General features: G+C 43.7%; 1 protein-coding gene across 3 annotated transcripts in view; it reads right to left on the minus strand.

Annotated features, from left to right (window-relative positions):
• st5 (suppression of tumorigenicity 5) overlaps window positions 1–15,134 on the minus strand; it is a 90,390-nt gene that overhangs the window by 50,019 nt on the left and 25,237 nt on the right. For all 3 annotated transcript variants that reach the window (NM_001173687.1, XM_045688846.2, XM_082957536.1), the window contains 2 exon segments: window positions 1–1,080; window positions 14,811–14,909. The exon segment at window positions 1–1,080 is cut by the window's left edge and continues 219 nt beyond it. In NM_001173687.1, coding sequence (NP_001167158.1) covers window positions 1–1,080; window positions 14,811–14,884 — 1,154 coding nt within the window. In that variant the 5' untranslated portion in view covers window positions 14,885–14,909.

Below are 15,134 nucleotides of genomic sequence, written 5' to 3' on the forward strand. Positions count from 1 at the left end.
TGACAGGGGGGCTCTGGGCTCTCGGTCTCTGACCGGGTTGAGCTCACACTGAACCTCTGTCTGGAGAGTTTATCAGAGGCCAGCAGGGCGTCTGGTTCTGTGACCACGGAACATATACTGCTGCGTTTACTGGTGCCTCTACTGTCCAAGTCCTCGACCCCACCTATCGTAAAACACTTGTGTCTCGTTTTGTCTGGTGCATAGCAGTTACTAAGATACCGCGGTGGCTGGCTGGGGCTCTCCTTCAGCACCTTCTCGATCTTTTGTATCCGATTGAGTACAGCAGACGTTTCCTTCCGAGCAGACAGGGAGCTCAGGAATAACGCAGAGGAGTCTGTCTTTCCTGGCCTCTTCTGGAAGCGGCCCAGACACTCCCTGTCTGAGGCTGCCTCCTCTTCCTCCGTCTCTGGGTAGGAGCACTCGGAGAAAGCCGTACTCATCCTCCGGATGCTCTTGAAGTCAAAGGTCTTCTCACTGCAAGGTGAGGGGAGGAGGCTGGGGAAGCCCTCGCTGCCGCCAACACGCTCACCCACAGGCCTCTTCTCCAGACACAGGCTCATCCTAGGCAGAGCCACCCTCCTGCACTCCCATTCTGAGATCTTCTTACGGATGGCCACAGAGGATGCCCCTGACACGGGGCGGCTGAGAGAGAGGGTGCGCTTGTGGCTGTGGTTGGTTGAAGGTCCCAGGGAGAGGGTGCTCCAGCTCAGGGGACCACCACTCAGTCCACCCCCCCCAGGAAGGTCCTCCTGTTTCTGGTTCTCTTTCTGCTCCACCTGGCCCCCCTGGGCCTCCTGACCCACCTGAGCCCCACCAGAGGGCTTGTAGATGGAGAGCTTGTTGTCCAGGCAGCTAATGCTCTTGGACTTGGTAAGTCGGCTCTGGGACGGTAAGTCACAGGAGAGGGAGGCTCCGCTGCAGAGGCTAGCGGTCTTGCTGCTCCAGCCGGCCCGGCCCAAGAGTCTGCCGTCTGTTTTGACGTATCTGACGTGCTGCCTGTTGTCCTCGCTGTCGCTGAGCGGGGCGTGGTACCGCCCCTGTGTGGCAGAAAGAATGGGGGGTGGGGACGCAGACTGGCACCTGGAACGAGAGTAAGGGGGGGGACAGAAACATCATGATACCATTCCTTACAACATTACTTTATTTGCTCCCAAATACAAAAATAATAATTCAGCTCACTAAACAGCTCAGAAGAGTCTGGCGCTAAGAGCTGCTGTGAATTCCTATCAACACTGTTGACTGCACATTGAGAGAAACTAGGAGTGGAATACCAGTGGTTACCTCAGGTGTGTTCAGCTTACCAGTGGAAGATTAATCATAGCAGCTAAAGTTTACAGGGCAACAGAAGGGGGGAAAAAACTCTCTCTTTAGAGAAGAAAAAAAAGAAAGGAAAACCCTTCAATGCCAGAATGTATTTCTAAGATAATATGCAACATGAAAACTTTGACCACTCATGTAAAATAACCGATGGAAAATACCCAGTAATGTGACATAACTTTGGCAGTATGGGATCCCTGTTCGACGCCAAAGCAAATACATATCTACAGTAAAAATGCATGCGTGGATTTTTCCACATAATTAAAATGATTTGGGTAGAATGTATGTATGTAGACGCCACACACAAAGCCATGGGAATACACCACACTGAGAGACAGATGAGACGCTCTTAGGTCTTACCTTCATCAGCAGCTTACCACACTAGTCCTGGGAGAGTTGTCTGTGTTTCCTGATGCTAACAGCCAACAGCCTCACAGAGTGGACACCGGCCCGGCCCCTGGCTCATTACAGACTGGTCCATTGTTCACCTCACACCGCCACTAATGCTACGCTGCTGCTGCTCAATGCTGAGAAATGTGGATAAAACACCCTGCTGCTGACCTCATTTGGGCTTTTCACAGAGAGAAACACACTCTTTCTCACCCATCTCTGACTCTTCCGTTTCTACCCCACTCAGAAGACTTTGGGAAGTTTCTGGACTTGGCTCCTGACTGAGGCTTGCAAAACCCAAGGCGGTGGTGGGGATCTGATGTCACAGCTAGCAACAAAGTGTGAGCTGAGCTGAGCTGGGCTGGGAGGAGGAAGTGATGGCTGTGATCCGAGGTGCAGGTTGGGACAGATCTCTTCACACCTCTGGGCTCTGTCTTTCACACGGGGGTGGGGACTACTGGGGAGAGAGCTGTACAGCACCTGATCACCTGCAGGCCAGAGTCAAACTGTCTGACTCACTGTTTCAGCGACCTAACTCCTCCTCAAATCAAATCACATTTTATTGGTCACATACACATGGTTAGCAGATGTTATTAACGCGAGTGTTGGCGAAATGCTTGTGCTTCTAATTCCGACCGTGCAGTAATATCTAACAAGTAATCTAACAATTTCACAACAACTACCTTATACACACAAGTGTAAAGGAATTAATACGAATATGTACATATAAACACATGGATGAGCGATGGCCGTGCGGCATAGGCAAGATGCAGTAGATGGTATAGAATACAGTATATACATATGAGATGAGTAATGTAGGGTATGTAAACATTATATAAAGTGGCATTGTTTAAAGTGACAGGTGATACATTTATTACATCCAATTTTTTATTATTAAAGTGGCTAGAGATTTGAGTCAGTATGTTGGCAGCAGCCACTCTGTCACAGTATCCACAGAAGGTGGCACCCCTCCTCGGTCGGGCGGCGCTCGGCGTCGATGGCCTACTAGCTGCCACCGATCTATGTTTCTGTGTCTTTTGGTTTTGTCTGTCTGAGCCGCACCTGTTTCTTGTCTGTCATTAGTTAGGTTATTTAGTGTGTCTTTTCAGTTCAGGATTTCGTGCGGGATTGTTTTATGTCAACTCTGGACAGTTGTTAGTGAGTGCTGCGCTCGTTGTTATATATATTTACCGGGCTGCGCCCCGTGCGTCTTTTGTTTTGGGAACGTGTTTTCCCTAGTTGAATTTATGTGCGCCCTGTGCCTTTCGGCTTCTTGTGTTGTTCCCGGATTTCCTATTAAAAACCACTATCACTCCGGACCTCTGTCTCCTGCACCTGACTCTGCCTCTCTACTGATCCTGATAATCGTGACACACTCAATGTTAGTGATGGCTGTTTAACAGTCTGATGGCCTTGAGATAGAAGCTGTTTTTCAGTCTCTCGGTCCCAGCTTTGATGCACCTGTACTGACCTCGCCTTCTGGAAGATAGCGGGGTGAGCAGGCAGTGGCTCAGGTGGTTGTTGTCCTTGATGATCTTTTTGGCCTTCCTGTGACATCGGGTGATGTAGGTGTCCTGGAGGGCAGATAGTTTGCCCCCGTTGATGCGTTGTGCAGACCTCACCACCCTCTGGAGAGCCTTACGGTTATGGGCGGAGCAGTTGCAGTACCAGGTGGTGATACAGCCCGACAGGATGCTCTCGATTGTGCATCTGTAAAAGTTTGTGAGTGTTTTTGGTGACAAGACAAATTTCTTCAGCCTCCAGAGGTTGAAGAGGCGCTGTTGCACCTTCGTCACCACTCTGTCAGTGTGGGTGGACCCTTTCAGTTTGTCCGTGATGTGTACGCTGAGGAACTTAAAACTTTCCACCTTCTCCACTACTGTCCCGTCGATGTGGATAGGGGGGTGCTCCCTCAAGTCCACGATCATCTCCTTTGTTTTGTTGACATTGAGTGTGAGGTTATTTAGCTGACACCACATTCCGAGGGCCCTCACCTCCTCCCTCCTCCGTCTCGTCGCTGTTGGTAATCAAGCCTACCACTTTAGTGTCGTCTGCAAACTTGATGATTCCTGACAAATTGATGATTCCTGACAAACTGCTATGTCCAAGTGACCTGCCTCCTCAAACAATCCAAATTGTACATTCTAAATTCTAAACAAGCATTACGGGTTCAAATCCAGTAGAGTTGACAGAACACACCTATACTTAGGCCCCTACAGTCTGTTTGGAAAGCAGGAAAGGTTTTGTCATTATAGTAACAGCCCAAAGAAGTGAAGGAAGCTGCAAGTTAGGTATTAACTAAAGAACGCCCTTTAAAGCTTGATTAAGCCATAATGTAAATATAATAAATTAAATGGACCAGTTCAATAGCATTACTGAACTGTACACATATGAAGGTAAATGGACCAGTTCAATAGCATTACTGAACTGTACACATATGAAGGTAAATGGGGCCAGTTCAATAGCATTACTGAACTGTACACATATGAAGGTAAATGGGGCCAGTTCAATAGCATTACTGAACTGTACACATATGAAGGTAAATGGGGCCAGTTCAATAGCATTACTGAACTGTACACATATTAACGTCAAAATATTTAAATTTCCCCCATACTCAACATACACTCTTAGAAAAACAGGGTTCTTCAGCTGTCCCATAGGAGAACCCTTTTCAGTGCAAGGTAGAACCTTTTTGGTTCCAGGTAAAACCTTTTTGGGTTCCATGTAGTACTCTCTGTGGAAAGGGTTCTAAGAGTGTAGGGTAGGCCTATTATAGAACAAATAACAATATGAGGGACAATAAGTCTTTCAATTACAGTGCCTTCAGAAAGTATTCATACCCCTTTTTTGTTGTGAATTCCAAATGGATTACATAGATGTTTTTTCTCACCCACAATGAAAACATGTTTTTAGACATTTTGCAAATGTATTGAAATGAAATGCAGAAATGTCTCATTTACATAAGTATTCACACCCCTGAGTCAATACTTTGTAGAAGCACCTTTAGCAGCGATTACAGCTGCGATTACAGCTTAGAATCTTTCTGGGTGAGTCGCTAAAAGCTTTCCACACTTGGATTGTACAACACTTGCACATTATTCTTTTCAAAATGCTTCAAGCTCTGTCAAATTGGTTGTTGATCATTGCTAGACAACCATTTTCAGGTCTTGCCATAGATTAAGTAAATTTAAGTCAAAACTGTAACTCGGTCACTCAGGAACATTCACTGTCTTCTTGGTAAGCAACTCCAGTGTAGATTTGGCCTTGTGTTTTAGGTTGTTGTCCTGCTGAAAGGTGAATTAATCTCCCAGTGTCTGATGGAAAGCAGACTAAACCAGGTTTTCCTCTAGGATTTTGCTTGTACTTAAGCTCCATTCCATTAATTTTTTATCCTGAAGAACTTCCCAGTCCGGAACGATTACAAGCATACCCATAACATGATGCAGCCACCACTATGCTTAAACATATGGAGAGTGGTACTCAGCAATGTGCTGTATTGGATTTGACCCAAAAATGTTTTGCAGTATTACTTTAGTGCCTTGTTGCAAACAGGATGCATGTTTTGGAATATTTTTATTCTGTACAGGCTTCCTTCTTTTCACTCTGTCAATTAGGTTAGTATTGTGGAGTAACTACAATGTTGTTGATCCATCCTCAGTTTTCTCCTATCACAGCCATTAAACTCTGTAAATGTTTTAAAGTTGGTGAAATCCCTGAGCGGTTTCCTTCCTCTCCGGTAACTGAGTTAGGAAGGAAGGACGCCTGTATCTTTGTAGTGACTGGGTGTATTGATACAACATCCAAAGTCCAATTAATAACTTTACCATGCGCAAAGGAATATTCAGTGTCTGCTGTTTTTATTTGTACCCATGCACCAATAGGTGCCCTTATTTTGCGAAGCATTGGAAAACCTCCCTGGTCTTTGTGGTTGAATCTGTTTGAAATTCACTGCTCGACTGAGGGACCTTACAGATAATTGTATGTGTGGGGTACTGAGATGAGAGTCATTAAAAATTCATGTTAAACACTATTATTGCAGTGAGTCCATGCAACTTAAGTGCATTTTTACTCCTGAACTTATTTAAGCTTGCCATAACAAAGGGGTTGAATACTTATTGACTCAAGACATTTCAGCTTTTCATTTTTAAATCATTTGTAAACATTTCTGAAAAGATAATTCCACTTTGACATTATGGGGTATTGTGTGTAGGCCAGTAACAACAAATCTCAATTTAATCCATTTTAAATTCAGGCTGTAACACAACAAAATGTGGAAAAAGTCAAGTGTGAATACTTTCTGAAGGCAGTGTATGATACTTGTCATGACCGTCGCTTAAATAACGTGACCAAGGTGCAGCGTGAGTCGAGTCCCACATTTTATTGCTTGTGAAACTTCTAAAAAAAGACAACAAAGATATAACGATCGTGCAAACCGTAGCGCACAAAGGCACTTACACAAAACAATAGCCCACATCGCAGGTGGGAAAAGAGACACACTAAGTATGATCCCCAATTAGAGGCAACGATTATCAGCTGCCTCTAATTGGGAACCATACACATACACCAATATAGAAATAAACTCACTAGAAATCCCCCTAGTCACGCCCTGACCTAAAACACCATAGAGAACTCCGAGGGCTCTCTATGGTCAGAGCGTGACAATACTCCACTAAAATGGCTCCTGGTAAGTGAGTTAACCAGTGGAATTTGACAGATTAACCCATACCATCAATCAGCATGTAGGAACAATGCCATAGGGATGTACAGTATGTATGAGAACCAGATCACTACAGATTAGCTCTGAGGGACTACTGTATGTAACTTCTCCAGTTGAAACTGCTTGGTTTCTCATAATGAGGTAGAGGGGAGTGAAACTGGCCCCACATGCCTGGTTTGGACCTGGGGGTTGGACTCAGGGTTCACTCTCATTAAACCCAGTCCAGAGGCTGGACTCATAGTTTCAGTTTCCTGGACACGGTTTAAGCCTAGTCCAGGACCATAATGAGCAGTGTCCTGGATGAAGCTATTCATACATCATCGTTTTGCAGAATAGTGCTAGCTAGATCACGTTCCAGTTGACTGTGGTAAAAGTCCAAAGTTATGTCCAATTATCCAGTGTGTCTAAAACAGAAACATATGCGATATGGTTTCAAGGGAAAGCAAATGGATAAAGACCAAACAAGGGTGAAAATAGCAAGAGGACGGTTGACTTTTAGTAACCAACATTCTCAAGGTTGAACCCCATTGATCAGTTCTGTAATTAATCTACCTTTAGTTTTGATTTGCCACATTAATTTGTAAGAATATATCTAGAAAGCATTTTGATGGAGCAATGTTCAACAATAAGCTTCTGCTGGGGAAACATTATTGCTAATGGCCTTTAAATCAAACTGTATGGTATATATCCACAGTATTGCTCCAAATGCACATTATACACTGAACAAAAATCTAAACGCATCATGTAAAGTGTTGGTCCCATGTTTCATGAGCATAAATAAAGATCCCAGAAATCTTCCATACCCACAAAAAGCTTATTTCGCTCACATTTTGTGTACAAATTTGTTTACATCCCTGTTAGTGAGCATTTCTACTTTGCCAATTTAATCCATCCACCTGACAGGTGTAGTATATCAAGAAGCTGATTAAACAGCATGATCATTACACAGGTGCACCTTGTGCTGGGGACAATAAAAGGCCACTCTAAAATGTGCAGTTTTGTCACACAACACAATGCCACAGATGTTTTGAAGGAGCGTGCATTTGGCATGCTAACTGCAGGAATGTCCACAAGAGCTGTTGCCAGATAATGTAATGTTAATTTCTCTACCATAAGCCGCCTCCAAACTCATTTTAGAGAATTTGGTGGTAAGTCCAACCAACCTCACAACTGCAGACCACGTGCAACCATGCCAGCCCAGGACCTCCGCATCCGAATCCACAGAAAAAACACAACCCAGTTCAGAAATACTGACTTATAAACCACTATGAGATGGAATCAAATGTGAGTGACTGTGCATATCAATAAACACTGTAAGGTGTATAAATGTGGCATATGCTTATGACAGTCCCACTGCAATGTATGGTGCAATGATGTCTTGCAACAAAGAGTCCTACCAGACCGTTGTATGGCAGTGCAAATTCAGTGTCCTCCAAGGAAAAGGAAAAATAACTCTTCACATGCAAATCTTCTTACGGATGTCCTGGGTTTGGGCGGCTCTCCATCCTTGGTAGAACTGAATCCATACTCAAAAAACCTGACTTGTTTTACAAACAGGATCACACAATATATATACACCATGAGTACCTTTCATATAAACATTAATATAGCTCTTAGCTTTAATCTCTTACAGGAATAAGAAAATAAAACTTTATCAAAATGCTTTACACTTTAACTACAGCACCAGTCTCACATGAACTGAACAATAAACTAGCCTGGGCAATGCAAAGGACTTTACACAACTACAGCACCAGGCTCACGTGGACTGAACAATAGACTAGCCTGGGCAAATGGAAAGTACTAGTGCTTACACCTATACACCATTTCTTATAAAGTTATCTAAAACAGAACTGTGTACCAACATGGATTATGATAATAGCTAATCACATTTTATAAAAGTATGAAAACTAAAATAGTTTGCCATGCAGGATTAGCTTGATCACTAATGTTTGCTATTTCAATTGATCGATAGCTGAGCTAGCCTAAATGTTAACGGCTTGTGCGTATGCTTAGTTCATTATGAACATGCACAAAATGCTAGCAATAGCTTAGCTAACCTAATCGCTAGCGGCTTGTTCTCCTTATTAAACCTAACCAAATCCTGGGGTCAATCTGTCCCTCAACCCCTTCACAGTACGTTCGGATAGATAAGTAAGTGTTAATATCTGTTTTTGTCTTTTTACTTTTTCTCGCAACAATTTGAAACTTTGTTTTTCTTCCATAGAATGGTGGTAGCTCTTCACGTTTCGTTCAAGCGCCTTTTCAATATGTTGGAGCCCACTGGTGTAGAACGTGAGGTTAGGAGAGGGACTAAGAGAGAGTATTGAGTTTTGATTTGCTCAAAATAAACTGCTCGTCATGCAGCTTCTGTCAGATGATTTGTAATAGCTGTAAACTTTTAAACATATCACAATATAAGATAATATGATTGGTTACTGGAATCTCACTAGTAACAACTGTCACGCCCTGATCTGTTTCACATGTCCTTGTGATTGTCTCCACCCCCCTCCAGGTGTCGCCCATATTCCCCATTATCCAATGTGTATATATATACCTGTGTTCTCTGTTTGTCCGTTGCCAGTTCGTCTTGTTTGTCAAGTCAACCAGCGGTTTTCTCAGCTCCTGCTTTTCCCCAGTCTCTCTTTTTCCTCGCCCCCCTGGTTTTGACCCTTGCTTGTCCTATCTCTGAGCCTGCCTGCGCTGCCTGACCTTGCCACTACTCTGGATTATCGACCCCTGTCTGCCTTGACCTGTAATTTGCCTGCCCCTATTGCTGTAATAAACATTGTTACTTCAACACAGTCTACATTTGGGTCTTACCTGAAACGTGATAACAATAAGTATTCAACATTAGTTGACCTGCGTTACACCTGGTTCCCAAGTGGGTGGGCCTATGCCCTCCCAGGCCCAACCATGGCTGCGCTCCTGCCCATAGATGAAATCCATAGACTAGGACCTAAAAATATATATTTAAATTGACTGATTTCCTTATATGAACTGTAACTCAGTAAAATAGTTGATTGTTGCATGTTGTGTTTATATTTTAGTTTAGTCTAAATTCAGTCTGGTTCTTGTTTGACCTATCAGCAGCCATAACATTCTGTGATAGCCAAAACTGCCCCAGTGTAAAATCACTGTAGATGTATTTCAAATAGCAACAGACCCTGTGTAATATATCGATTCAAACACCCCATATCCAGCCATCAGACCATTATACCCAAATGTAAGTTGAATCAGCCAGTAGAATAACAGCGCACGTTCAAAAATACCCCCTTAGGCAAGGCTTGGCCAAGATTACTCCAGGAGTCATAAAAAGCTGGTTTGACTGCAGTATTAAGCCCCTTCACACAAAAGGAAAACATCAAGTGCAGAATTCTCCAGTATGGATAGCTGCGTTGTGGTTGGGGTCTGTGGGGGTGTTCTGGTGGTCAGGACTGGGCCAGTTAAAACAAGCCTGGCTCTGGCGCTGGGCAGCTTCAACTGTGGCGGCCACACATGTATTGAGCTGGGTGCCAGTTAGGGCCTGGGTCCTGGACCCACTGTCCTCCAGCCAGGGCACATCATATCAACCACAGGTCACTTCCTGTTCTGTTGATAGACCGGGCCACAACAGGAGGGCTTCCAGTTACCCAAATAAATAGATAGATTTTCAAAAAGAAAAAAAGAGAGAAGCCATTAAGACATCCGCTCCATTTCACTTTGAGCTTCACCCTCAAGACACACACCCTCTTCCTCTCATAAATGTGTTTTATTTCATTTCCTTTTACCTTTTTATAGATTTATATCCAGCTTTCCAGTGACTTAATTTATTTTCGCAGCAATAATATTTTCTATGAACCTCTTGACGGTCGCCTAGGATAGGGGGCGCTACAGCGATTTTTGAAACAAATTCGTGCCCATTTTAAACGGCCTTCTACTTAAACTCAGAAGCTAGGATATGCATATAATTAATACTTGTGGATAGAAAACACCCTAAAGTTTCTAAAACTGTTTGAATGGTGTCTGTGAGTATAACAGAACTCATATGGCAGTCAAAACCCCGAGACCGATCATAACAGGATGTAGAATTCTGAATTGCGGACTCAACTTCATCACTTTGCCTATAAATCACACCGTGAGCAATGGTTCATTGAGCACTTCCTATTGCTTCCACTAGATGTCCCCAGTCTTTACAAAGTGGTTTGAGTCTCCTACTGTGAAAACTGACAGAATGAGAGGCTGTGGAAAGTGGTCACATGAGGAGGGCCATCACCATTATGACGCCGGCGCCCCTGGCTACCCTCCCCTTTCGAAACGTTTTGAAAGACAATGCAATCGTCCCCCTTGAATCTTATTGGAGCTCTGGTTGAAAAAGGCCCTAAAGATTTATGTTATACAATGTTTGACATGTTTGAACGAACCTAAATAAAAAAAAAATGCATTTTATTGAAAGAGGAGTCCCGCGGCCGACGGAAGTTTTGGAGCAGCCTTTAGAACGCGCTAACAAGAACAAGCTATTGGGACGTAAAGGATTAACTTTTTCGAACAAAAATACATTTGTTGTGGACCTGGGATTCCTGGAAGTGCTTTCTGATGAAGATAATCAAAGGTAAGGGATTATTGACAATAGTATACAAGAGTAGATTTGATATGCGATTGTTCCAAGATGGCGCTGACCTGTAACGGTAGCCTATTTTTCTGAGTATCGCATCCCCTTTTATCGCAAAGTGTGATTACCCAGTAAAGTTATTTTTAAATCTGGCATTACAGGTGCTTTCAAGAGATATTCATCTATAAATCTTAGAATGACAATATTACATTAAAAAAAAATTTGAATAGTAATTTAGTAAATTGTAGCGCTGTTTCACCGGATGCATTTGTGGGAAAATAGTTAGTCAACGTCACGCGCCGATGTAAAATGCTGTTTTTATATATAAATATGAACTTTATCGAACAAAAGAATGCATGTATTGTGTAACATGATGTCCTAGGAGTGTCATCTGATGAAGATTGTCAAAGGTTAGTGCTGCATTTAGCTGTTTTTTGGTTATTTGTGATGCATGTGGTTGGTCGGAAAATGGCTATGTGGCTACTTTTACGATATACTCCTCTAACATAATCTAATGTTTTGCTTTTGCTGTAAAGCCTTTTTGAAATCGGACAATGTGGTTCGATTCAGGAGAGGTGTATCTATAAAACGATATAACATAGTGCTATATTTGAAAAATATATATATTACATTTTGTTATGCTAATGGCGATAGGATTTTTCGCTGGATGTCCGTCCCGCATACGGGACTGAGCCCGACCAGGGGTTAAAAGAAATGCCCATCAAAGCCCTGCTGCACCCCTCCCAGATCTTATGAGAAGTTGTCTTCACAGAATTCTTTCCTGCCAAGTGATTACCGACAGAATCATTATTTTTTTTGGGGGGGGGGACAGAGAGACTTGTGGGAAGGTGGGGGCAAGTATATGACGGTGCTCTCTCTGTGCATAAATTAGTTTCTTCTCTTAAATCATCTTAACGTTGTGCAATTTTTAATAAGTAAAAAACGATAGAAACATCATGAACTGTGTAGAGTGTTGATGGTAACAGAGATAGGGAGTGTTATTGTTTCTAGAGAACTTCTTTATCTCGACTGGGGTCATTAGATGAGCGATGGGGTACAATTATTAGATTCCAACACTTGGTGTAACCTAAGTAGATTATCGGACGGAGACCAGGGCCAACTACACTCTTAAAAAAAGGGTTACAAAAGGGTCCTTCAGGTGTCCCCATAGGAGAACCCTTTCTGGTTCCAGGGAGAACACTTTTTGGTTCCAAATAGAACCCTTTTGGGTTCCATGTAGAACACTCTGTGGAAAGGGTCCTACATGGAACCCAAAAGGATTCTACCTGGAACCAAAAAGGGTTATAGGGACAGCAGAATAACAATCTTTTTAGGTTATAGATAGAAAAAAAGGTGCTAAGAGTGTATCTAAGTCAGACATGGTGAGGTAACAGAAAAACAACTACTCAGCACAAAATCTATTTCTCTTAAAAAATGTATCTGTCAGTGGTAGTTATGTTTAAACTCCTCACAGGCTATGGGGTTTTCACACTGGGTTAATGTACCAGCCAGGGCTGTAGCTAGCTTCCAATTGGCAGCCCTTCTCAAGGTTATTCACATAAGAGATCCAACGAAAACATGTCAGAGCCATAGCCACTGACTGCCGTGTTATACAAGGACATGTAGCACTTGGTAAACTAACATCCTGACAGACTACACACCAAGTAGCAGATGGTGAAGGCTTGCAGTTGCACCCCTGTGAGTCCGATGTAAGCACTCCATGCCAGTTGATGCCAGTTCCTGTAGATCTTAAATCTTCACTCTAAGCCTAGTTTCAGTGGACACAGTGTGTGTATATATAGTGTTGAAGGGAAAGACTGATCACAAAACAGAACAGTCTATCGCCAGCACATTCATTACGAGCCCTGTTTGTTTCTCTGTTCCAGGAGGAAGATGTCATCTCTCAACATGGTAACTCAAACAAGCCTCTGCTCAGACCACAAAGAGTTTATAGTTGAATGGGGCCCTATTCCAGAATGTAGAGGATGGCTTACAAAAGCAGATACTAAACTCAGCAAAAAAAGAAATGTCCCTTTTTCAGGACCATGTCTTTCAAAGATAATTTGTAAAAATCCAAATAACTTCACATATCTTCATTGTAAAGGGTTTATTTAATGGACATGCACCTGTGGAACAGTCGTTAAGACACTAACAGCTTACAGATGGTAGGCAATTAAGGTCACAGTTATAAAAACTTAGGACACTAAAGGGGCCTTTCTACTGACTCTGAAAAACACCAAAAGAAAGATGCCCAGGGTCCCTGCTCATCTGCATGAACATGCTTTAGGCATGCTGCAAGGAGGCATGGGGACTGTACATGTGGCCAGGGCAATAAATTGCAATGTCCATACTGTGAGATGCCTAAGACAGCGCTACAGGGAGACAGGACAGACAGCTGATCATCTTCGCAGTGGCAGACCACGTGTAACAACACCTGCACAGGATCGGTACATCCGAACATCACACCTGCGGGACAGGTACAGGATGGCAACAACAACTGCCCGAGTTACACCAGGAACGCACCATCAGTGCTCAGACTGTTCGCAATAGGCTGAGAGAGGCTGGACTGAGGGCTTGTAGGCCTGTTGTAAAGCAGGTCCTCACCAGACATCACCGACAACAACGTCACCTATGGGCACACCCACCGTCGATGGACCAATCCGTCGCTGGATTGGCAAAAAGTGCTCTTCACTGACAAGTCACGGTTTTGTCTCACCAGGGGTGATGGTCGCATTCGCGTTTATTGACGAAGGAATGAGCATTACACCGAGGCCTGTACTCTGGAGCGGGATTGATTTGGAGGTGGAGGGTCCGTCATGGTCTGGGGCAGTGTGTCACAGCATCATCGGACTGAACTTGTTGTCATTGCAGGCAATCTCAACGCTGTGTGTTACAGGGAAGACATCCTCCTCCCTCATGTGGTACCCTTCCTGCAAGCTCATCCTGACATGACCCTCCAGCATGACAATGCCACCAGCCATACTGCTTGTTCTGTGCATGATTTCCTGCAAGACAGGAATGTCAGTGTTCTGCCATGGCCAGCGAAGAGCCCGGATCTCAGTCCTATTGAGCACGTCTGGGACCTGTTGGATCGGAGGGTGAAGGCTAGGGCCATTCCCCCAAAACATGTCCAGGAACTTGCAGGTGCCTTGGTGGAAGAGTGGGGTAACATCTCACAGCAAGAACTGGCAAATCTGGTGCAGTCTATGAGGAGATGTACTGCAGTACTTAATGCAGCTGGTGGCCACACCAGATACTGTCTATTACTTTTGATTTTAACCCCCCCCCTTTTTTCAGGGACACATTATTCCATTTATGTTAGTCACATGTCTGTGGAACTTGTTCGGTTTATGTCTCAGTTGTTGAATCTTGTTATATTCATACAAACATTTACACATGTTAAGTTTGCTGAAAATAAACGCAGTTGACAGTGAGAGGGCGTTTCTTTTTTTGCTGAGTTTACTAGTTCTATCCCTGTAGCTCTAGCGAAAAGGCAGACAGAATACAATCAGTACATCCTTATTAATAATTGCGTAAAGCTAACTGTGGGTTGATGAGCCATGACACCTACTGTATGCAGTGTATCACTCAACACAGACAGAGTGGGATCCCACGGTACAGATTTACAAAAATAGCTTTACTACCTGAAGAAAATGTCCTGGCTCAGGCAATAAAGGATATGAGCACCTGCACTGGTTATTACTGACATCATAGCGCATGTTGAGGGCAATCCCCTTTCTTTCCACCCTCTCCCTCCACCCTGTCCCTCCCCTAGAGGCTGGTGGTGATTTCACTGACCTGTCGGGGATGTCCCGGGGCACATTAGCCCCTCTTGCTCGGGGTGCAGCCTTGGAACTTTTGTTGGCAGTCATCGTCACCCTCGGACCGCCTACACGCCTGATAGACAGACAGGATACAACACATGAAACTCCCCAGCCGTAACATGGACAATACATCAGCATCCAACAGACTGAAGTCTTTGTGATTGTTTGGGTGAGGGTATACTTGTAGCCGTGTACATGTTGTTTATAAATCACAACAAATTCATTACTTACTGTTAATAAACTGCAGTAATAAGAAAATGTGTTATGTGAAATAAAGCATTATCCAAAACACTCGCAC

The sequence above is a fragment of the Salmo salar genome, chromosome 11 (genome assembly GCF_965601325.2).
Source record: "Salmo salar chromosome 11, fSalSal1, whole genome shotgun sequence".
Classification (NCBI taxonomy): Eukaryota; Metazoa; Chordata; class Actinopteri; order Salmoniformes; family Salmonidae; genus Salmo; species Salmo salar.